The sequence below is a fragment of the Taeniopygia guttata genome, chromosome 24 (assembly GCF_048771995.1).
Source record: "Taeniopygia guttata chromosome 24, bTaeGut7.mat, whole genome shotgun sequence".
Taxonomy (NCBI): domain Eukaryota; kingdom Metazoa; phylum Chordata; class Aves; order Passeriformes; family Estrildidae; genus Taeniopygia; species Taeniopygia guttata.
This window is the reverse complement of record NC_133049.1, coordinates 4,081,625-4,104,700: the sequence shown is the minus strand read 5'-3', so window position 1 is coordinate 4,104,700 and position 23,076 is coordinate 4,081,625. Positions and strand designations below refer to the sequence as shown.

Sequence of the window (23,076 nt, the reverse complement as noted above, 5' to 3'; positions counted from 1 at the left end):
ATCCTTGGGCAGGCAGATGTGTCAGGGTGAGCACCCCGTGAGGAGCAAGGTTACCCCGTGCTTTGTTGCCAAACACTTCTCCCATTTGCATTACGTTCGCCCCCAGGCAAAATCCTTCACGGTTTATAGAAGTCAAATGCAAAAACTGCTCAAATGACCCAGATAAACGTCCTGAATCACAAACCATTGCTAAAAAGCACACGGTGGTTGCTTTCATGGACCTGTGAATTGTAGGGTGCACATCCTTGTTTTCCCTCTAGCACTGGGTTAGAGATCTCAGTGCCCAGTATGAACCTGTAAAAATGGTTAATTGTGAAAAGGGTGTAAAAGAACTGTAAAACTGTAAAAAGGGTGAAATGTGCTGGCTTCCACATTTTGCAGCCCACTGTATTTACCCACAGACCTGATGTCATGCAAGTACATCCCTGGAAGGCATTTCCCCACCTCCAAGGCCACTTCCCATCTCACATCCCCCAAAGTCCAGCCTGAGCAGTCCAGCTGGATGTCAAATCCGCCCCCATTTCCTCTCCATCACCCTGCTCTGGCTCTTTCCCAGGTCAGAGGGGAGGATCTCCGTGCTGGGTATCACACAACACAGATTCCCTGGATACAGCCAACTCATCCCTGCCCTTGCTCACGCTGGGAAACCTCCAGCACTCTCAGACCTAGGGAAAGGTTGATATTCCAGGACAAAACCCAGCTCTGAACACATCAAGCAGCAGAAACTGAACCCGAAACCTTTCCAGGCCCACTCCTGCACCTTGCGCAACATTCCAGGCTTAAAGAATGCCGTGGAAAAAGACCAACACACATTAACTGTGAAGTGGGAGCAGCTTGAGGAGGACTCTGAAATCAAATTCCTGTGAATTTCATTTGAGTATAAGTTAGTCCTGCTCTTGTTGAGGTAATAGATGATGTCCTTGGATTTTCCCCTCCACTAACAGCTTCTATCTGTGGTTTGATAAAGTTGGTATTGATTATCTCCATCAACACGTCATATCTGTGACCACAATTTGACTCATTCACTGGTGGCACCACACAGTATCTCCAGTGGATTTAAATTTTATGGATTACATAGAACTAAAGACTATTAACAGCGAAGAGTAAAGGTTATGATATTAAAACCAAATACTGTTGATCAGCACATTTAGATGGATGACAGAAAAGTTTTCCCCAAATATTGTTAAACTACAGAAGAGCATTCCCCGCGTTTCACTCAGCTTTTCATCAGTTCAGCCTCAGAGGTGAAGAAACAGAGTTACTCCTAAGTGATGGACTTAATGAGTGCTCCAAAAGTGTCACAAATCTCATTGTCACTCCTACCTGGAAGCTGGTAATTGGTGCAAGACAAACCAAGAACTGTTCAGGTAAGTGCCCTGCTGGGCAAGCACCAGGAAGTTCACTTCTCCCAGCTCAGCAGGAAGGTGGAAAACACACGAAATACAAGGCAAGGATTCAGAGTGAAGTCCAAGCTATGACACTTCAAAGGACACCACTCCGCTAAATCCCTGCCAGCAGCCAAATGAGGAAGAAATTCAACTTGGAGGGGCCTCAGGCAAAGAGAACATCACCTGGGCAGGTGAGACAGAAGGTGCAGAGCCCTCCTCTAGCCCAGGATCCCGAGGGGAGCCTGGAGCTGGAAAGTCTCTGGAGGAAACTCCTTGCTTCCAGCAAGATGAATAATACACCTGTTCCCTACTTGTGAGCAAACACTACAAAGGAATAATTAGAACCTATCTGACCTGAAACCCACATGGCCATTACTGTGGTATTTTTCCACCTACTCCAGGTGAAACAGAAGATGGGCTGGACCTGGAAGGGGAGGGGTGGAGTGGCAGCCCAAGATGCTGATTTATAAAGCAGCAGCAAGCAGAGCTCTTTCTCCACAGCCTTGGGACAGGGAGCTGGTCCTGCCTGAAGGATGCCGAGGTGGGAGCAGCATTCCAGCTAACATCTGCTGGCCACGGGAGAGGGACCCACCACCTCGGGGAGCTTCTGCACTCCAGGACTGCTCTGAGCCACCACACTCCCCAGCTGGGCTTGGGCTTTTCATCCAGAGATTTTGGCTTTTGATCCAGAGGCTTTGGCTTGGCTGCTTCCCTCCATCAGGAAAGGAATAAACTCACCAGGATGGTCAAGGTGGGTACAGTGCCCAAGGAACTGCCCCTGGTGTTTCTTCTTATGTTTTATTTTGTGAATCAATTCTTTAAGTACAGGCTAAGTGAAAATTTGAATTAATACCAGACGCTCTTGGGCATTAACAGTTTGCATTCTTGGGAAGAATTCTTGGACTGGCTGAGCCAAAAATCTGAGCCAAAATTGGAGATTTTATTAAACTCTGAAGGTTAAAGGTTAACATAGGTCATGCTTATAAGTGAGCAATAGATTTTACTAAATTCATCAATTTTCTTTATTTTTATCTTCCATCTGCTAAATTCTCCCAGCAGAGAGGTGTTGCCTTTCTCTCCTGGTTTCTGTGCTCTATGGGGATTTGAAAAGCTGAACAGATTTTTTGGGCTGGAGAGTTAAAGAGAGGAGGAGGAGGAGGAGGAAGAGGAGGAGGAAGGTGAAAAAATCCCAATAGATAAAACAGGCTGTGAATCTTCAGCATGGCAGGGAAAAAATTAGAACTTATAACAGGCATTCCCTGTCTCTGGGATGTGCACCACCAAGCAAAATCAAGTGTTTAGGAATAATATTTCTTTATTATTATTCTTTACAAATTATTCTTTATTTAGGAATAATATGTCTTTAAACTCCTCAAACTGCTCAACAGCTCTTTGCTTTCCCCTTGTCAAGAGACAATGTCAAGATTTAAATACTCCTCTAGTTACAGGACAGCTGAGGATAAGATGCCAGTTATGAGTTCAGAACAGTGTTAAATAATAAGACACCCCAATTATGATTGTTTTTTCTTGCTGTTTCCATTATTTGAGCTTTCTTTATGTTATGGAGAGATCTCCCCTCGTTGCTGTGAGATCTCTCAGGAAGCCAAGAACTGGCAGAGCCCCTTTGTGCTTTGTCCCATCAGGGAACATCCAGGAGGGCTCTGCTGAACTTCTGGGGTTTAATCCATAAGGAAACCTCTGGAATGGGGTCACCCAGTGGCTCTCCCAAGGTCTGGAATGTAGTTTCCAGGATAATCTGGTAGCTGGAACGTTACGATTAATCAGCAGCACGGGAGGGAAGTTTGCCCTGCACACTGCAGAGTTAACCCAGGCTTTGGAAACAGCACAGCTCCCGAGCTATCACGGAAAGCAAAACATTCCCCGAGGTGCAGCAGCCTCCCTGGGTCAACAGCTCCCTGTGCTCAATATTCCACTGCCAAAAATAAGTGAGTTGTTGGCTAAATCCCTGCCAGGTCTGAGCTCCGTGTGAGCAGAAACAGAGCGGCTCCTCCTTGGCATTCAGTCTGGTGCTTGCCTCCATTCCTCACTTTGATTCAGTGAAAATATGTATTTGTAAGTGTTGGTTGTAATTAAAATTTGATTTGTGAAGTTATGGGTCTGAAAAGCTCCAGGAACAAGCAAGTTCTCAATGGATAATTTCCCCCTCCCCTCTCCTTTCACGAATATTTTGCTTTTCCACTGATCTCTTCTTGGAGATAATAAATAAATTAGTAATTTTCACTGCCGAGGTAATGGCCAGTATTTTCCTACACTTGTTTCAGATAATAAACTGCTGGAAGTGTTGCACATCTCTAAAGCAATCCCTTAATTTGCACCTGATGAAGTCCTGACCACGATCACAGTCACACAAACATCATGCATGTCTGGATAAGACAGGAAAAAAACACCTTAAGTAGCCAGGAGAAAGTGCAGTAGAAATTTATAAATTGTCTGAAAAAGTAGATGTGCAAAATTTTGACATTTTTGTGGTCTTTTACAGAAAAGGTCTGATGTTTACTCAGTTGAGATCTATGGGACAAAAGATCTGCATAAAACAGAGATCGAAGATGAAGAGGAGAAGCACAAAGACCAAAAAGGCAACAAGAAGAAAAAGAAAGCAGAAGATCTTAAGAAAGAACTGGACCTGGTGAGTGTTGCTGAGCTTCCATTACACATTCCGTGAAATCCAGGGAGTGTCCTGCACTGAAAATCCTGGCACAGGGAAGGATTTGCTTCCTCACACTCCTGGAGTGTGCCAGCAAAGCCCTGTGCAAGATTAATACCTCAAATGAGAGGATGAATCTGGTATAATTAAGCCAGCAATGGTACAGAACGTTATCTGCCCAAAAAGGAGCCTTTCCCCAGATGGAGTCACTGCCATCAGTATTTCCTGACAACTTGCACAGCCAGCCAGGAGTCCGAGGGATGGGCAGAACCTCGGCATTGTGCTCCAGAGATTCCAGAGCTGAGAGCAGCTCTCAGCCTGAAGCACAGAGGGTTTTTACCCAAACCAACTGCTCTGGCCTTCGAGAAGTCTGTGTTTTCCTCCTGGCTCTCCACTGACCTGCTCTTGGAAATGTTGCTTCCTCTCCACGCATTCCAGTTTCCCAATCTGGAACATGAGGCTAATTATGCTGACCTCTTTTTGGGATTGCTGTGAGAGCAGCTCAGAGGAGAGGCTATTTACAGGCTGGATGGCATTTCAAAGCTCAAAGAGCACCAAAATAAGATATTGATTCCATGATTCTCCCATCCGTTCACCCAGCACATTTCCAAGATCTGCCCGGCAGCAGGTAAAGGTAAATATCTCTCTCTGTGTTGTCTTTGCCACCGGGGGATGTAACTCCACTCCCGTGTTTCTAAAGAGAAACCAAAGCACAGACAGGAGAATTGACTCACCCAAGTACCCATGAATCACTCTGAGAAAACAATTGGGAGATCTCTCAAATTCTTGGCTTCTAAATGCCACTTCAGCACAAGATATAATTAGGCCAGTGATACCACAGAGGTGTCACTGCAGGCCAAGGAGAAGAGCTTTGAGATTTCCCTCTCCCACACCCTTTTTAACTGTGCTTAGAACCTGTTGCCTCTTTCCACCGGACTGAGGAGGATAATTCACATTCCCTACCCTGGCAATCAAGGGCAGAGGTTGTTGTCACACACACTCTGAGCCCTGCAGCATGCAGGCAGAAATGATTTAGCCAAAGGAAGCACAGCCCACCATGGCAAGCAGCAGAAACACGAACACACCACCCTGTTCTTGTGACAGATTTGCTGGAGGAGGGAGCTATTTACAAAAGCACTCTGCAAATCAAAAAGAAAAAAAAAAAAAATCTCATCTTCCAGTGGAAGATATTTTGCTTATCAATATGCAGATTTGTCTAATTAATGAGAGTGAGGTGTCATACAAGCAACCTCATCCATGTTTCCAGATCTAGGCAGTTTGGACATAAAAATTCCAGCAGTCTGATGCCCTGCTGACTGTCATTTTCTGTCTCTCTTGGGATGCAGGATGACCACAGGCTCAGCCCCTCGGAGCTGGAGATGAAGTACGGTACCAGCATCGACAAAGTAAGTGCATAGGGCTCCCGTAAGGAACTGCCTCAGTCAGTGCCTCTGGCCTCCCCAGAGCTCCCCAGGAGCAGGAATTTCGTTTTTAGATGTGTGGGGGTGCCTGCATTGATGCTCCCAGTAAAGCCTAAACCAGCAAGCCAAGGAGCACTGCCCTGGATTTAAAGTGGAGTTTCTCTCGACTCTGAAGAAAGCTGAGCTGCTGCTTTGAAATCAAAAATGCGACCTCAGGGTTTTGCACCAGGACCTCATTTTTTAAAAGCTGTTATCTGATCTTTTGATTTCACCACAATTCACTTTTCACGGTAACAATTTATAGCCAAGACTGCATGGATTGAGCTGGTTTTGAAGGAAAATCTAGATTTGAGAAACTACACCTGAATCCCTTTGACACCTGACATTTGAATATCAAAGCACTGAACGTGGCCAGAGCCCAGAGAAGAATTTCAAGACCCTCCTGAGCTACGAACACCTCGTGGAAATCCAGAAACAGCAGCAAAAGAATGTCAGTTTCCCCCGGCTTTCCAAACACTTAGTCCAGGTATATTTGATTGATAACCAACGGAATGGAAACTCCTGATGTGGCCCCAAATTCAGTGCTCCAGAAGAAATAAGAAATAAGCAGATAACTAATAGCAGCCGCTCTGAAATCAGGAGGTTTGGAAATCAGAGTTGCAGCTGGTTGGTGACACAAACAACCTTGAAGGAAGCAGCAGAATGGGTGTTTTGTTCCGAGCTGGGGTAAAAATCTGTGTGTGATGTCACTGTAAACGTGTCACCTCCTCCTGCAGGGTCTCTCGAGTGCAAGAGCAGCAGAGATTTTGGCCCGGGACGGCCCCAACGCGCTCACTCCTCCCAAGGCCACCCCTGAAATCGTCAAGTTCCTCAAGCAGATGATCGGGGGCTTCTCCATCCTCCTGTGGATCGGGGCCGGCTTCTCCTGGATCTCCTTCGGCATCCAGCTGGCGCAGGGGGTGGATTCAGCCTTCGACAACGTGAGTGGATGAGTTCCCACACCGCCACGCTCGCGGGGAGTTAAATCCCACACAGTTACTCAGGGACTGCGAGGAGGCCTCTCGTTCTCACCACTTCTGATAAAAATCAAACACCACACACACCACTCGCTTAAAGAGTGCCTGGGCAAAGGTTTGATAACCTCTGGGCATGATCACAATTCCTGAGAATTCTGAGAGCAGTAAAATGTCTAAAGACTTTAGACTCTGACTTCAGTCAGAGATTAAGAGTCTCTGACTAGTTCCCAATTGAGTTCAACTCTGCTTTTACTTTTTTAATTTGTTTGTTGCACTGTAATTTGTTCAGGATTGTGTCAGTTTAGAGAAGGATTTTAGATTATTAAAACTATTAAAACCTTTCATTATTCACACACACACAAAAGCTTTAATTGATCATTTGCAGACCAACACCGGGAATCCTTTTCTTAACCTGTCTCTTAACCTGGCCAAAACCTCATTTTAAAGCAACACAGAACTGATTCATTCTAACAGAGAAATTGCTGAAAACTTGTCTTAAATTTACCCAATTATATCTTTTGTTGATCAGCTCTACCTCGGAGTAGTCCTGGCTCTGGTTGTCATCCTCACTGGCATCTTTGCTTATTATCAAGAAGCCAAAAGCACAAACATCATGGCCAGCTTCAGCAAGATGATCCCACAGGTGAGAACCACAACTGAGGCAAAAATTAATCCAAATAATGCAGGAGAGAAGCCCAGCAAGCCCAACTTGAATTTATCTCTTGGCAAATGACCCAGATAAACGTCCTGAATCACAAACCATTGCTAAAAAGCACACGGTGGTTACTTTCATGGACCTGTGAATTGTAGGGTGCACATCCTTGTTTTCCCTCTAGCACTGGGTTAGAGGTCTCAGTGCCCAGCATGAACCTGCAAAAATGGTTAACTGTAAAAAGGGTGTAAAGAATTGTAAAACCCGTGAAAAAGAGGAAGTGTGCTGGCTTCCACATTTTGCAGCCCACTGTATTTACCCACAGACCTGATGTCATGCGAGTACATCCCTGGAAGGCATTTCCCCACCTCCAATGCCAATTCCCATCTCACATCCCCCAAATTCCAGCATGAGCAGTCCAGCTGGATGTCAAATCCACTCTCATTTCCTTTCTATCACCCTGTTCTGGCTTTTTCCCAGATCAGAGGGGAGGATCTCGGTGTAGAGGGTGGCACAAACCTAATTTTTGTCCCATTTCTCTCTTCCAGCAAGCTGTTGTCCTCAGGGATGCTGAGAAGAAGGAGCTGCCAGCAGACCAGCTGGTGGTTGGGGACATCGTGGAGATCAAGGGTGGGGACAGGATCCCTGCAGACATTCGCCTCATCTTCACTCAGGGCTGCAAGGTAAACAGGGCTTGGAAGAGCAAAGGAAAGAGGGAAAACAGAGTTTGGAGAGGTTTGTTACACAGGAAGAATTTCTACATAGCCAATATGGGTTATTAGAGCTTTGATTGGACATAAGTAATGAAGTCAGAGAGCAGAAGCCTGAATGTGATGCTGAGCTCCTCTAGGACTGACACCTCCCACCCTGGACATCCAAGAAGTCCATGCCATGTTCTGGCTCTTCTCTTTGCCAGATGAATCAATACATGACTGAGAGTTTTCACTAGAGGCAGATCCTCAAAATTGTGGGATTTTCTCAGGCTGCTGCTGAAAGTCCCACTGACAGACACACAGCATTGGCTGACCTGAATTCCCACAGAAATAGGTTCTGTCAGGGCAGCAGCAGCTCAGAGAAGAAGCACTGAGAGATGTTGATGTCACTGATTATGAATGAAGCTGCCACCTCACCTCCCGGGCTGGACACCCCTGTGTACTGCTGACTTTAATCTGGGCATGTCTCCCTTTCATTAAAGGTGGACAATTCTTCACTCACAGGGGAGTCAGAGCCACAGTCCCGCTCCTGTGACTTCACCCACGAGAACCCCCTGGAGACCAGGAACATTGCCTTCTACTCCACCACCTGTGTGGAAGGTGAGCTGATCCTGGAACACTGAAATCCCATTTCATCCTCTTTATCTGTTTCTCCACTGGCTCCAGCCATGTTTATCATCCTGTGTGCACACCTTTACATCCTATTATCTTTTTTCTATCTAGGCTTTGACCTCTATTCAGCAGCTTCAGGGGAACTGAACATTTCTAATTTTTATTATTTATCAGCATACAGAGAGAAGGGCCCCCAAAAAGGCACCTGCAGAGGTGCTGCTTGGTCCTGCTAGCCCATTTCAGCCATTCTTCTTTGAGGAACTTCAGAGAGGTTTAATTGCCCACGTGAATTTTGACCTGAGCAGATTAAAGCGTGACCTTGGGGGTGGTCCTGTTTAGCATTTGTTCCAACACGCAGCGTGGTTATGGCTGCACCAATCGATGAATTGATTTGGATTTGAACTGACCGTGGTTTCCTTGCAGTTTTTCCATCAATACCTGTTGGAATGTCAGGCTGCAACTGCCTCTGAATGTTTGTGTGCCCTGGAGGTGACAGTTTTTGTCCCTGCAGGCACTGCCACGGGCATTGTCATCAACACCGGGGACCGCACCATCATCGGCCGCATCGCCTCCCTCGCCTCGGGCGTGGGCAACGAGAAGACGCCCATCGCCATCGAGATCGAGCACTTCGTGTACTTGGTGGCAGGAGTGGCCATCTCCATCGGGGTTCTCTTCTTCATCATCTCTGTTTCCATGCACTACAAGATCCTGGACTCCATCATCTTCCTCATCGGCATCATCGTAGCGAACGTGCCCGAGGGGCTGCTGGCCACGGTGACGGTGAGTCTGTGCTGGGGTTCTCTGCTTGCCTCTCCAGCTCTGGCTGGGTTGGGTTTGAAGAGGGGTGGAGGTTCTTATTCCAAGGATAAACCCTTCATTTGGGAATTCTGGTGTAACTGAGTCATTCATCTTAAACCCAGCTGGGGTTTAAGTTCAAGTGCTGCTCTGCCTCGATGGCTGCTGAGTACAATGACGTGACGCATTTCCCCACCACCCACTCCCACTTGGAAGTGGGGACATTGTACCCTGAAAGGCACATGAAAACTCCACTTATTACCAATTTTCCAGCACTAAAATCCCTACCTAAGGAGCAGCACACCTGATAAGCACTGCTGGCTCTAAAGCACCCCAGCAGCAAACAATGAAGGGAATCATTGCAGGAGTCACCAAGCTGGTGACCAGCAGCTCCCTGCCCATTGTAGGTTCTTGCATCTCAAATAACCTCTTAACTGATAAGACATCCTTATTTCTAGAGGCAGGCAGCAGGTTCCTATCAGCAGCAAATCTACCTGTGCCAGTTACAGCCAAACCTCAGATTCTAAATTAAAAAAGGGAGGAAAAAAATGCACTGCAGCCAACAAAAATGACAAATTTTAAATAGTCTCTTAAAAACCCCAACCAAACACACATCAAACCCCACAAAAGATCTACCAGAAGAACACAACCTGTGTGTAAGCACACCTTGGTGACAGCTGGACCCCTTCCCTCCTGCCAGGTGAGCCTGTCCCTCACAGCCAAGCGCATGGCCAAGAAGAACTGCTTGGTGAAGAACCTGGAGGCCGTAGAAACCCTTGGCTCCACTTCCATCATCTGCTCCGACAAGACAGGCACGCTCACCCAGAACAGGATGACTGTTGCCCACCTCTGGTTTGACAACCAGATCTACTCAGCCGACACCAGTGAAGATCAAACAAGTAAATGGGAAAATGGGGGTGTGGGAAGGGGCACACCTGGATCCATCCTAGGATGCTGACTTTTGGTGGCTAAATCAGACATATCTTCCTTCTGCACATGGAAATCCCTCCTTAGCTATGTGGAGATGTGAAAAAAAAGAATTAATATTGAATTACATTCACAGGAAGTAAACCTGAAGGAGGTTCTACTCCAGAATCTTTTGCCAAGAGTACATTTAGTAGGGAATTAAGCAAACAAAAATAATTCAAACCCCCTTGCCAGCACTACTAGAGGGAAAATTTATATACATTTTTTTTCCATAAAGAAAGCAGTCAAAAGAATAATTTTTATCTGCAAATAAGTCAGTTTTGTTTATTCATGGTTAAGATTTTACTTGTGTCACGCAATGTGCTAAAGGATGCAATGTGTGCTTTGCTTCTCTCAGCCCAGCCCTTTGATCAAAGTTCCCCCTCATGGACAGCATTATCAAAAATTGTCACTCTCTGCAACCGGGCGGAATTCCGGCCAGGACAGGAAAATCTCCCCATCATGAAGGTACTGCTGACTTCACACCAGCTTATTTCTTTTCCTCTGAAAAAGCAATTTTCTCAAAAATCTCCATTTTACCATGCCAGCCTTCTAAGTTCCTACTGACAGTGGTTTTACTGCTGCACACTCACAAAATTTAACACAGGATAAAAAACCCACACAGCCAAGAGCACAGAAATGCAGATTTTCCTGAATTGGAGGAGCTCCACAATCCCAACTCCTGGCCTTGCACAGGACAGCCCCAAGAACCCCTGTGCATTGTCCAAACCCAGCTGTACCTACCAGGAAAAAGGCAAAACAACTATCAGGAACAGTAATTACTGCGCTGTTAATTTATTGTAGCAAAGGTAAACATACCTTAATTGATTCTTTCCACATGACTTCTCGAAGGCAGTAAATTCTACTGACTGGACTACCAGGACAAACCTGCTGTTTTCTCATCAATGTCACCCCCAAATTAATTTAGGTTTGTGCCTCAGCTCACCTGTAGTGACCTGAGTGTGACCCCAAATCTGCGTTAGAGCAGCAAATGCTCTTTGCCTATGTTTGCTGTGGCTCAGCTCTAACTCTAAGAGCAAGGCAGACACCCCCAAATTCTATTTCAATATTTTTCCAGGATAACTTGAACATAAAAATGTAGATTCCTTGTTGCTGAAGTGCATGGCATGTCATGGAATTGTGGAAACACAAAAGTAAAATGTTTTCTTCTTTTGTGCCCACAGAGGGTGGTGGCTGGAGATGCCTCTGAGACAGCTCTGCTGAAATTCTCCGAGGTCATTCTGGGGGACGTGATGAGCATTAGAGCACAGAACAAGAAAGTGGCTGAAATCCCTTTCAACTCTACCAACAAATTCCAGGTGTGTTTCTTTTTTTTTTTTGGAAATCATGCCAGATTGTTTCTATCACTGGGCCTGATGCAACAATGGGTGACCTGGAAGCCTTAATGGGGTAATTCAACAACAGGAAAGTCAAGTTATAATAGATACAGTTCATTCCATTTGATGGAAATTATGATTTCTTCATGGACAAGAACATTAATCCCATGGAGAACTAGAAGCAAATGAGGACAATTTGAGCTCTTCCAACCTCTCCTGTTTGTGGCACAGCTCTCCATCCACGAGACCGATGACCCCCAGGACAAACGCTTCCTGCTGGTGATGAAAGGTGCCCCAGAGAGGATTTTGGAGAGGTGCAGCACCATAATGATCAACGGCAAGGAAGAGCCTCTGGACAGTGAGAAGGCAGAAGCTTTCCAGACAGCCTACATGGAGCTGGGGGGCATGGGGGAGAGAGTGCTGGGTGAGTGCCTGGGAAAATGGGGGGGAAAATGAAAATGGGGCAAAATCCAGCTGTAAAACCTGTGAAATGGGGTTTAAAGTCTTGGCATATCCAGCATGCCCGGAGAAATGGTTAAATCCTGGAGTTCCATGGGCAAGAGCAGAGCCTCTCCTCTTTCTCCCACATTTTCCTGCCCATCAAACCAACCTAAATATCTTTTCAGGTTTCTGCCACTTGTACCTGCCTGAAAAGGAGTTTCCAGAGACCTTCCAGTTTGACACAGATTCCATGAACTTCCCGAGCTCCAACCTGTGCTTTGTGGGGCTCCTGTCCATGATTGACCCACCTCGTTCCACGGTGCCTGACGCCGTCTCCAAGTGCCGCAGTGCTGGCATCAAGGTAAGGGTTTTACAGAGAAAAACACAGTGGGTCCACTCCAGAAAGACTCATTATGGCTATTTTAGGTATTATTTAAAGTATTTAAAATTTAAGATCTTCTGCCACATTGTCATTAATTATCTTTCTAGCAACAACTACCAAAAATATTAACTTTAGTTAAGACCATTCTATAATTTCAATTTAGAAAGTCCCCAGAGACAAAACATTTTTATTTAAGTGGGAATCAGACTATAGGAACTGCACAAAACCCTCAAACCTGGAAATCCAAATTTAAAAAAGCTCTGATACTGTCTCATCAGATGCATTTCTAGAATACAGAACCCACACCAGCTGGAATTACTTGCTGGGAAACAGAGTAATGTGATAGAAACAATTCTAGAGAAGGCATCAGGACACTGCTTTGGACATTTATCCAAAGGAATCATTAATCTCAATGTTATTCAAGTAGAACTTGAAGCAGTAATTCCCCTAATTTCACTCCCTGGGGACCCATAAGTAAACTTTCAGCCCATTCCCCTAATTTCACTCCCTGGGGACCCACAAGTAAACTTTCAGCCCTAAGGAGAGGTGAAATCTATCTAAATCAAGGAAAATCATATTTGGAATTACAGATCTCAGATGAGATGAATCCCAAACACCAACCCTGATGAAATTTTCCCTAGCCTGAAGACAGATCTGGCAATTTTTCTTCAAGAAAAGGCTGTGCTTATCTGTCAGGACACCTCAGTCACAAGGATCCATTTTAAGATGCAATATTCCAACAAACCCTCCCTACTGAACATACCTAATATAGATCCTTATATAAGGGCTCCTTTATTCTGCATAATTCTAATCTGGCTGCCTGTGACGAGTTCTTCCTTCAGAGCCCTGATAAAGCAGCTCAGTAAGAGAGGCAGAGCCCAGATGTTGATTCAGAGCTGGGCAATTACCGCCCCTAATCTCCTCTTGCTGTGTGCACAGCGCTGCTCTGATCCCAAAATGCTTCCTGCTCCTCAAAACCTTATGTTGCCCCTTATCTCCCTCCACCATTTGGCACTCACTTGTCCCTTTCTCAGGTCATTATGGTCACTGGCGACCATCCCATCACGGCCAAGGCCATTGCCAAGAGCGTGGGCATCATCTCAGCCACCAGTGAGACTGTGGAGGACATTGCCAAGCGCCTCAACATCCCTGTGGAGCAGGTCAACAGGAGGTGAGGGCCAGCAGAGCCTGGCAGCACCCAGGGCTTCATTTCCCTGCTCCCTCCACAATGCTTTTATTCTACATCCCCGCTGCTTTCTGCTTTTTTTATGACACATTCCCACTCTTGAGTCATCTCCACCTAAATGTGTCCACTCAGTGGTTTTCATCTGTGCTGCCCGTGAAGAAAATCTGGCGAATTATACTTTGCAGATCATGTGGAAGTCACTGTCACTGCTTGACTAAACACACACACACACACAGAGAGCAAAATTCAGCATCACACGACCCAGTTTGGACCATCAGCCCAAATTCCTCCTTCATCCTTTAAATGGGGAAAAAATAACATCACAAGGGAAGGATAAAAGCTCTTTACAGAAGTGATGTCTTCCCCTGCTCCTCCCAGTGAGAGGCCTCTTCAAAATGCATTTTCTGAAGCTTTAATGAGACCCCTCTGTATCCAGAGGCGACTGTGATCCACTCTGGATTTCTGCCTTTCATTCAGCTCCCGCTGATTAACAACGAACGCCTCTGCAATTAACTCAATTTGCCGCTTTCCTGCCATCCAGCTGCACGCCCGTCCCACGAGTGCACCATTTTCACCCTTCCAATCTGAAAACTCCCCCGCCTTGCCTGTGGCTGTTGCAGGGAAGCCACGGCGGCCGTGGTGAACGGGATGGAGCTGAAGGACATGAGCTCGGAGCAGTTGGACGCGATCCTGCGTGAGCACTCCGAGATCGTCTTCGCGCGCACCTCGCCCCAGCAGAAGCTGATCATCGTGGAGGGCTGCCAGAGGCAGGTGAGGCAGGCGTGGCAAGGGTCCCACACAGACACCAGGGCTGAGAGGCTGGGAGCCAATTCCCAGTGCTCCCTAAGCTCTGTTTATACTCTTTTCCCCCATGCCAGGACATTATCTAACAGATTGCCACAAACGCTGCCTGGACTCAATCCAAGGCGCTCAAATTCCTGCTACAGACAGAGCTCCTGGTGACAAAATGAGCTTTCCCTAGGTTTGGAGCTGTAGCCAGAGCATGGATTGCCCCTGTCACTCTGAGAAGCACAAAAAGCCTCTTGTGCCCTGTCTGGGAAGGAGAATTCCCCCAGGAATTTTTTAAACCCAGATAAAAGCACTGCTGCTGCCACATCCTCTCCTCTTATCTCTTGTGGCCACTCAGAGCCATGTCCTCCTGCCCACAGGAATGTTTGGGAGTGGAACAGGTTAGTGCCAGTGCTGGGTGAACAGGTGAACTCACAGCTCTTTTCCAGCCTAGATTATTTGTGATTCTGAGGTATGAACCCCACAGAATGCCAAAGCATGATTTATGTACCACCAGGTCTTATCTGTGTTACTTCCCAGGGCTGTAAATCAGGCAGCAGGATTTAAGGAGAGTTTGTCCCATCCATGGGCAATATTACGTAAAGCAGCCTGGAGTGCAGCCAAAACAGGAGGAAAAAAAAAATACAGAGCTCAAAGATGAAAATTGCCGTCAAAAGAATCTCTACTCAAAAATGACACCTTCCAAGTAGATTTTGTGAATTAAAGCCACACTGGTGCTGTGCCTGGACTTTGTAGAGAGGAAGATGTGACACAAGATATTATTTTATTTTTGTAGTCGTGCCAGCACTGAGCTTCCCAATCAGCATTATCAGCTCTTTGGGTTTAAGCCTGGAGGGCTCTCCAGACAGTAAAAAAAAAAAAAAAAAAAGAGATAAAACTTCTCAATTTGATGCGGTTTTTATTTTTTGAATGGTCTCTGTTAGGCACACGGTGGGTAAACGTGTTCTGCACTGCTCAGACTCCCACGCTCCTGGCAGATTTGGCTCTTTAGGGATGGAAAGGAACACCCTCCCCCAGCCAGTCTCCAGCTATGTTTAGTACTCAGAGCTTATAAGCCTTTCTGTACATGGCATTATTTATAGGTAGTGACACTGTGCTCAATCCCCCCAGGGACAGGAAATTCAGCATTTTATTCATCAGTTTGCCAGGCTTTGCCCCCACTCTGAACACCCTGCCTTGAACCAAGCCAGAAACTTCTGCATCAGCCAGAGCAGAGCCTGGAGCTGCAGGAGATGTTCAGAAAGATAACAAAGAAGCTGAGTTGGATAATCAGAGTTTTCATCTTTTGGATTAGTAGAGAAATTCTAGCACAGACTGAGGCTGGCCAGAAGCTGTTGGGATAGGATGAGGATGGGCTCTAACTCAACAGTTACATAATTTATGAATCAGATGAAGCCTGGCTGTTTCTGTAGCACTTCATTAAAAAAAAAAACAAACCCAGGACATTTTGTGTTAATCAAACCTCCCCCAGATGTCAGAGGTGAACCTGGCTCTGCTCAGACAGGGATGGAGCACGTACATAGAGCAGACATCCAAATCTTAAATCCTCTTTATACCAAACCATCAGATTAACGGCATTTGAAATGCATCTAATTGAGATGTCTACTCTTCGGGACGAAGTGAATCACATCCCTGACTTTTCCAGGTCTCTACTGTAAGGGGAAGCACAAAATACTCTGAGGTTGCTCTCCTAGCCCTGCCCACCACCCTCCTGATCCCTGGCTGTGGATGACACAGGGAGGATTCAGAACTTCCTAACAGCAATTTTCTGTTAGAAATGTAAGGATTGATGATGGCAGGATTCACCTCTCCTCCCAAACCCACATCTGAATGCATTTGTATCTTCCAGGGAGCTGTGGTTGCCGTGACTGGAGATGGAGTCAATGACTCCCCTGCCCTAAAAAAAGCTGATATTGGGATTGCCATGGGGATTGCTGGTTCTGATGCAGCCAAAAATGCAGCTGATATGGTCCTGCTGGATGATAACTTTGCTTCCATTGTCACAGGAGTGGAGGAAGGTAAAGACAATGTTGTTTCCCACTTTTTGAGCTGGAAGTTGCTGGCAGGGCCCCCTGATCCTTCCCTCCCCTCTTCTCTTTCTGGATTTGTGGATTTGATATTTGGGAAAGCTGGGATGAATTCTATTTCTAAACACGACAATCAGAGAATAAGGAAATAATCTCCCTGTCTCACACATAATAAAGATTTGCTATCTCTGTTTGATCAAGCTTCAGATAAAAGAACTTCCTGACTCTTTCCAATGCAGTCTGAAGCCTCACAAAGATATAAATTCTTTTTTCCACCTTTTCCCTCTGTTATTTTCTCACACTGTTCTCCACCTAAGACAGGAGTACTCATCCCATATGTAAAGAGCTGTGTTTCCATCACAACCACAGCATTTTGGGGAACGGGACTTTTCCCCTCAAACTGCCTCACCAAAAGAAATGTTTTATTACACTTGAGTTTTCAGAAGGCTCCAAGGGAGGGGAGCTTAAAAAACCCCAACAGAACCAAATGATGAAACACACAAGGGAAGTAGAAATAAGCAGTAAATGTTTCCATTTCATTTAGTTAAATTTGAACTTTTTTTTTTCTGATAAAAATTCCCTTTGACAGAAGAATTTTCTCTTCCCCCAGGCCGCCTGATCTTTGACAACCTGAAGAAAACCATTGCCTACACCCTGACCAAGAACATTGCTGAGCTCTGCCCCTTCCTCATCTACATCATTGCCAGCATCCCAATGCCCATTGGCACCATCACCATCCTCTTCATCGACCTGGGCACGGACATCGTGAGTTGGGGGCTTCAAAGGCATTTCCTGCTGGAATATCCTGCCAGGGAGAGGGGCTGGGGGTGGAGGCACACCCAGGACAAAATCCAGGGGATTTTGTGGCTTTATCCTACAGCTGAGAAAAGCAGCAAAAAAAGGGATTAAAAGCAGCCAGGTAGAGGGAAAGGAGAGTAGAAAACAACAACAACCTGCAGTGGGGGAGCAGAAAGCAAAGACATCTGATGCAGGCTAAAATCAGCAGTAAACAATTATGTATAATAATAATACAATAATAATATAATACAATAATAATATAATATAATACCATATCATATAATATAATACCATATAATACCATATAATAAACTATCATGTCATATCATACCATATCATAGCATACAATATAATACAATACAGTACAACATAGTATAATGTAATGTAATTAGAATATCTTGTGTTTTAATCAAGAGATCAGAGGGATTGCATCCAGCCCAGCCCAAGGGACCTGGAAGACCATTTAATTTTAATTTAAATATTCAATTATCATTAACCACGTCTTGCTTTTTGTATTGATCACCAGATCCATGCAAGTTTCAGACTTCTCCCAAACCCTTTACACATTCATAGGAATGAATTAACTAATAAGAATTAATTAATTATTAGGAATCAGCACAGATCCTCCTCTCCTTTCCTGCAGTCCTGCCACCATTCAGCAGAACCACTTGGGAGCTGCAAATTGGTGCTAAACCCCCGGGAATCAGGGAAATGCTGCCCCAGCCCCTGAGGGTTTGGTTCTCTTGCAGATCCCCTCGGTGGCGTTGGCGTATGAGAAAGCTGAGAGCGACATCATGAACAGGAGACCTCGGAACAAGAGGAGAGACCGGCTGGTGAACCAGCAGCTGGCTGTGTACTCCTACCTGCAGATCGGTGGGTTGGCCTCCCAAACGCTCTCTTGTGTCAGCAAAGCAAGACTCAAGCTGATTCACTTAAAAAAACAACCTAAATGTAGGAGATGAAACTCAACCCCTTCCTCTGCAAACCCACCAGCCCCCTCCTGTTGCTCGTTATTCGGCAATAAAATGAGGTTTTATCTATAGAGGGCAAGAAATTCACAGCACCAAAACTCTCAAATTACTTTCAGCATGTTTCATGCATCCAGCACATCCGCCAGTGTTCCTTAATTTCAGTTTTTCCTCATTCCTGCCGCTTTGTTTCTGCAGGAATCATGCAGTCTGTGGGGGCCTTTGTCACCTATTTCACCGTCTATGCTGAGCAGGGGTTCCTGCCCTCCACGCTGCTGGGAGTGAGAGTGAACTGGGAGAGCAATGGCATCAATGACTTCGAGGATTCCTACGGACAGCAATGGGTAAAGCAGCCCTGAAAATTCCCTGCCCACCTGCTTGCTCAACAATTCCCCCAAAATAAAGGCATAGGGAATGCAAATAGAATTAGTTTTTCATCCCATGCTCTCACAGGAGAGACTCTTTGGGGCTTCCTGCCACACAGCTCTTTCATTCAGCCTCTGCCCTTTCATTCATTCTTCCACAATTTGCCTCCTTCTCACTCACACCCTCTGCAGATGTGCCTTCCTCTCTGGTTTTGGTGGTTAAAAATCAATCCTCACCATCCTCTCCCAGCCCTGCTGGTGAGCAGCACCTCTGCTGAGTCCTTGCAGCCTCCCCCTGCCTCCTCTGCAGAATCACAAGGCACAGGAGGCACTGATAAATCCATATAAACACCCCTCGTGCTGCAGCCTTGTGACTCAGTCCTGGAACAAAGCTGGGCCCAAATCTGATCATTCTGTGTCTAAATCTGGAGTAACCCCACGTTCACACCTTGGGTGCTGAAATGAAGCCTCCCACGGAGGTTTGAAAAGCCTGGGGGAGGTGGGGGGGTCTGATTTAAAAAGGTTTTGGTGTTTCCTTGGCTCTGCAGACCCACTACCAGCGCATGTACCTGCAGTGGACTGGCTACACAGCCTTCTTTGTCAGCATCACCATCCAGCAGGTGGCTGATCTGATCATCAGGAAAACACGCAGAAATTCCATTTTCCGCCAGGGCCTCTTCAGGTGAGTTTTGCAGAGGCGCAATCCCAGGATGGTTTGGGTTGGAAGAGACCTTAAAGCCCATCTGTCGCTGTCGAGGCAGGACGGGAATGAAGGGACTCAGATTCAGAAGGCTGTGAGAGTAAAACTCCAGTTTATTCAAAATACACTGCTCTTTTATACAGAGCTTTGTGAGGACCAAATTTATTGGTTTTGAAGTGAAAACAACCCACACCATTGGCGCAAAGTGCTTGACGCACAGTGATAGAACTTAACTATAAACAATGTGAAAAACAAGAGAGATAAAGAATTATTTACATTCTTCTCCAGCTCTTTCCCAAGCTTCTGTCTAGCTAAAAATTCTCAGTTTCTTTCTTTAACTGAATCTAAGTCCCACACCCATCTCATCCCAGCCCTGCCATGGGCAGGGACACCTTCCACCCACCCAGGCTGCTCCAGCCTGGTCCTGGGCGCTGCCAGGGATCCAGGGGCGGCCACAGCTTCTCAGCTTCCCGGTGCCAGGGCCTCACCTGGGCAGAATTTCCCTCTGAGGACAGGATTTTTTCCTATCTAATCTAAACCTGCAGTTCAAGTTAGCCTCTTGCTCCCTTCAGAAGCAGGTGAGCTCAGTGATTTGGCCCTCTCACTTTCAGTCTTTGCACAACGATTAAGCCCGGCCTTAAACAATCACAAATCTCAGGCAAATATTTTATTACACCTCCCCACAGCCCCTTTACTACTTCAGGATAGGGATTTGCTTTAAAGACATTGTGCTGGTTATTCTGAAAATGCACCATTCATTAAAATGTTTACGAGCAGAAAATGGGAGTTTCTCTTCCAGATTACTTTCTGAACTCCTTATCAAGAGATAGCAAGTCTGGACTTCCCTGAGATAACTTTTGAGGCTCTGGGAAGGGAGATACCAGCTGGCCAAACTTCCCCAGACAGTGCTGGCCGCCCTCTGCAAACCTCCAGTCCCAGGAGAATTCCAAATATCAGCTGGGCCAGAGGCCAGCAGCAGAGCTGGCATTGCCTCCCGGCCTTTCTGATAGCAGAGCAATTTATTTTCCATCCTTTATCTGCAGCCACAGGGCCTACACCTATATGTGCTTGCTTCCTCCTTGCATTAACACCTGAGTCACCCTGAGCACAGTCCCAGAGCAGCACAAGTCTTCAGGAACTGCTGCTGGGAGTCTCCCACAGCTGGATTTGGGCTGGGAATGCTGCCAGGAGAGGCAGCAGCACTCGGGGTACAGGACAGAGGTGCCCAGCCCAGCCCTGTGCCTGCAGAGCTCACCCAGGGCAGGGATTGCAGGGATCCAGGAGGATCTGCAGGCACACAGGGGCTTCACTCTGGGGTTTATTTAACCCTCCCAGGGGGTTAACTCTGGGGTTTATTTAACCCTCTCACAGGGGTTTTATTCTGGGGTAATTTAACCCTCTCACAGGGGGTTAACTCAGTTCTGTCACAGGGGTTTAACTCTCTGGGGTTAATTTAACTCTCTGGGGTTAATTTAACTCTGGGGGGTTAATTTAACCCTCTCACAGGGGTTAATTCAACTCTGTCACAGGGGTTAATTCAACTCTGTCACAGGGGTTTAACTCTGAGGTTAACTTTACTCTCTCACATGGGTCTAATTTATTATTACATAATATTATTTATAATTTAACCCTCTCAGAGAGGTTTAACTCTGGGGTTACTTCAGCTCTCACATGGGTTTGACTCTGGGGTTACTTCAACTCTCTCACAGGGGTTGAACTCTGGGGTTAATTTAATTCTCACAGGGTTTAACTCTGGGGTTAATTTAACCCTTTCACAGAGGGTTAACTCTGATGTTAATTTAACCCTCAGAGCAGTTTATCTCTGTGGTTAATTTAACCCTCACACAGGTTTAACTGTGGGGTTAATTTAACCCTCTCACAGGAGTTTAACTCTGGGGTTAATTTAACTCTCTCCCAGGGTTTAACTCTGGGGTTAACTCTCTCACAAGGGTTTTAACACTGGGGTTAATTTAACCCTCACAGGGGTTTAACTCTAGGGTTAACTCTGTCACAGGGGTTTAACTCGGAGGTTAATTCAACTCTCTCACAGGGGTTTAACTCTTCCTCTCTGCTTTTCCTGCAGGAACAAAGTCATCTGGGTGGGGATATTTTCCCAGATAGGAATTGCTTTGATTCTCACCTATGGCCTTGGACACGTTACAGCCCTGAACTTCACTCCACTCAGGTGAGCTCTGGTGCTGCTGAGCTCCCCTGCCCTCCTCGTGGGCACAAAAGGGAGCAGGAGCCCGTGCAGCACCACTGCAGGATAAATACTTTTAAAAATCATTATATTCATCACTATTTCTTGGCCAAAAAGGCCATTATTGCCGTAATTTCCACATTCTCCTACTGGATTTCCTACTGAGGATCCAAAAACCCACTTGTGCAAAACCAACATTTAAATATTTCTTCCAGCATCTCCAAGGTTTTGATGAGCACAGCCAGCATTTAACTTTTCTTTTAAATAAATTAGTCAGGTGATTTATTGCTGTGATAACACCAGGCAAAATTTCCTTCTGAATAGGACCTGGAATTAATTAATCCAGTGACCACTTAAAACTGGGAGGCTTTACATGCTCATCATCAATTTGAGAGGTTAATTAGGAAGAAGGAAAGAGGCCCAAGATTTGTTTCAGTGACATGGAACAGCACAGAGACCCCAGAAGTGCAGCTGAGATGTTTTCAGGTGTTTCTGAGTGAGACCTTTTGCCCCCACTCCCAGGTTCCAGTACTGGTTTGTGGCTGTGCCTTTTGCCATCCTGATTTGGGTCTACGATGAAATCCGAAAGCTGCTCATCAGGAGGCACCCAGGAAGTGAGTGCACTGCTCTAATTGAATTTTAATGGAATATTTTCATTTCGTGTGTCTTTTCTCACCCTTCCACCCCCACCTCAGCTGCCACTCGCAGGTGACTGCTGAAAAATGAACTGTTTTTCTCCAACAATCGCTTTTCCATTTGAGGAAAAATAACCAAATTTTTTTTTCTTTTTAAATTATTATTATCCCCTCCCTTCTCCTGCAGGTTGGTGGGACAAGAACATGTATTACTGAGGAGTCTGACACAGGAGAGCTCCTTCCCCACCTGGCCCAGCCTCTGCTGCTTTCGAGTCCTGTCTGTGCAATATCGAGCATGGATCCATCCCGTGCTGGGGTGAAGAGATTTCATGGATTCTATGAAGAAACAAGGACTTTAGAGGCTGAGAAATTACCTCCCACTGTACTGTAAAGCCTAGAAATTGAAATACTACCTATTTTTATAACTGCTACAATTTTCCCTCATTCAAAGATGGAGTTGGAGAGAAGTCTGAGAGGAAAACAAGACAAAGACAGGAATTCCACACAATCCAAGGCATTAATTTGCACTGAAGGAGTTGTCTGTTGATTTTTGTGCTGGTAGAACTGAATTCCAAGGGAGTGCATACCTAGATCTGTTTTACCTTGCCACGGGTAATTGTGCTGTATAGGAATAATTTGATAATAAAACATGTTTTTTTCCAGAAAACTGTTCTCTGTCTTTTTTTTTTTTTTTTTTAATAAAGATCGAGATAAACAGATCACAGAGGAAAGAAGTGCAGCCTTGCTTTTTTTTACCCCCATTAACAGACCAAACACTTGACCCCATTCTGATAAAGGTGTCTTGAAAATCAAGGCACAACCACATTGGAACACTTTGAGACCCCAAATTCAATGCTCACTTCCCAAAGGTGACAATTTCCAGGGCAAAATACGTATTAGAGTTGATTTTAGGATTAGTTAGGTACAGGTAAAGTGCTTTTCAAAAGGTCACTTCAGCAAGAACCAGTAGGCCCCACTTCTTGTTAAGACAAATGATTT

General features: G+C 45.7%; 1 protein-coding gene and 1 long non-coding RNA gene across 2 annotated transcripts; one reads left to right on the top strand and one right to left on the bottom strand.

Moving 5' to 3' along the window:
- Positions 1–1,881: 1,881 nt before the first annotated feature.
- ATP12A (ATPase H+/K+ transporting non-gastric alpha2 subunit) lies at positions 1,882–22,744 on the top strand. Its single transcript, XM_072918192.1, has 23 exons — positions 1,882–2,139; positions 3,889–4,035; positions 5,400–5,459; positions 6,251–6,454; positions 7,020–7,133; positions 7,691–7,825; positions 8,338–8,455; positions 8,979–9,247; positions 9,963–10,161; positions 10,587–10,696; positions 11,413–11,547; positions 11,797–11,989; positions 12,192–12,367; positions 13,423–13,559; positions 14,195–14,345; positions 16,234–16,402; positions 17,022–17,176; positions 17,959–18,082; positions 18,376–18,521; positions 19,091–19,224; positions 21,326–21,427; positions 21,965–22,056; positions 22,265–22,744. Exons 1-23 carry the CDS (start codon positions 2,131–2,133, stop codon positions 22,291–22,293), a joined length of 3,108 nt encoding a protein of 1,035 aa, XP_072774293.1. The 5' UTR covers positions 1,882–2,130; the 3' UTR covers positions 22,294–22,744.
- LOC140680507 (uncharacterized) lies at positions 16,921–18,140 on the bottom strand. Its single transcript, XR_012051870.1, has 2 exons — positions 18,073–18,140; positions 16,921–17,291 (listed from the first exon to the last, which is right to left on the bottom strand). It is a non-coding gene; the product is annotated as an uncharacterized lncRNA (long non-coding RNA).
- Positions 22,745–23,076: the final 332 nt, after the last annotated feature.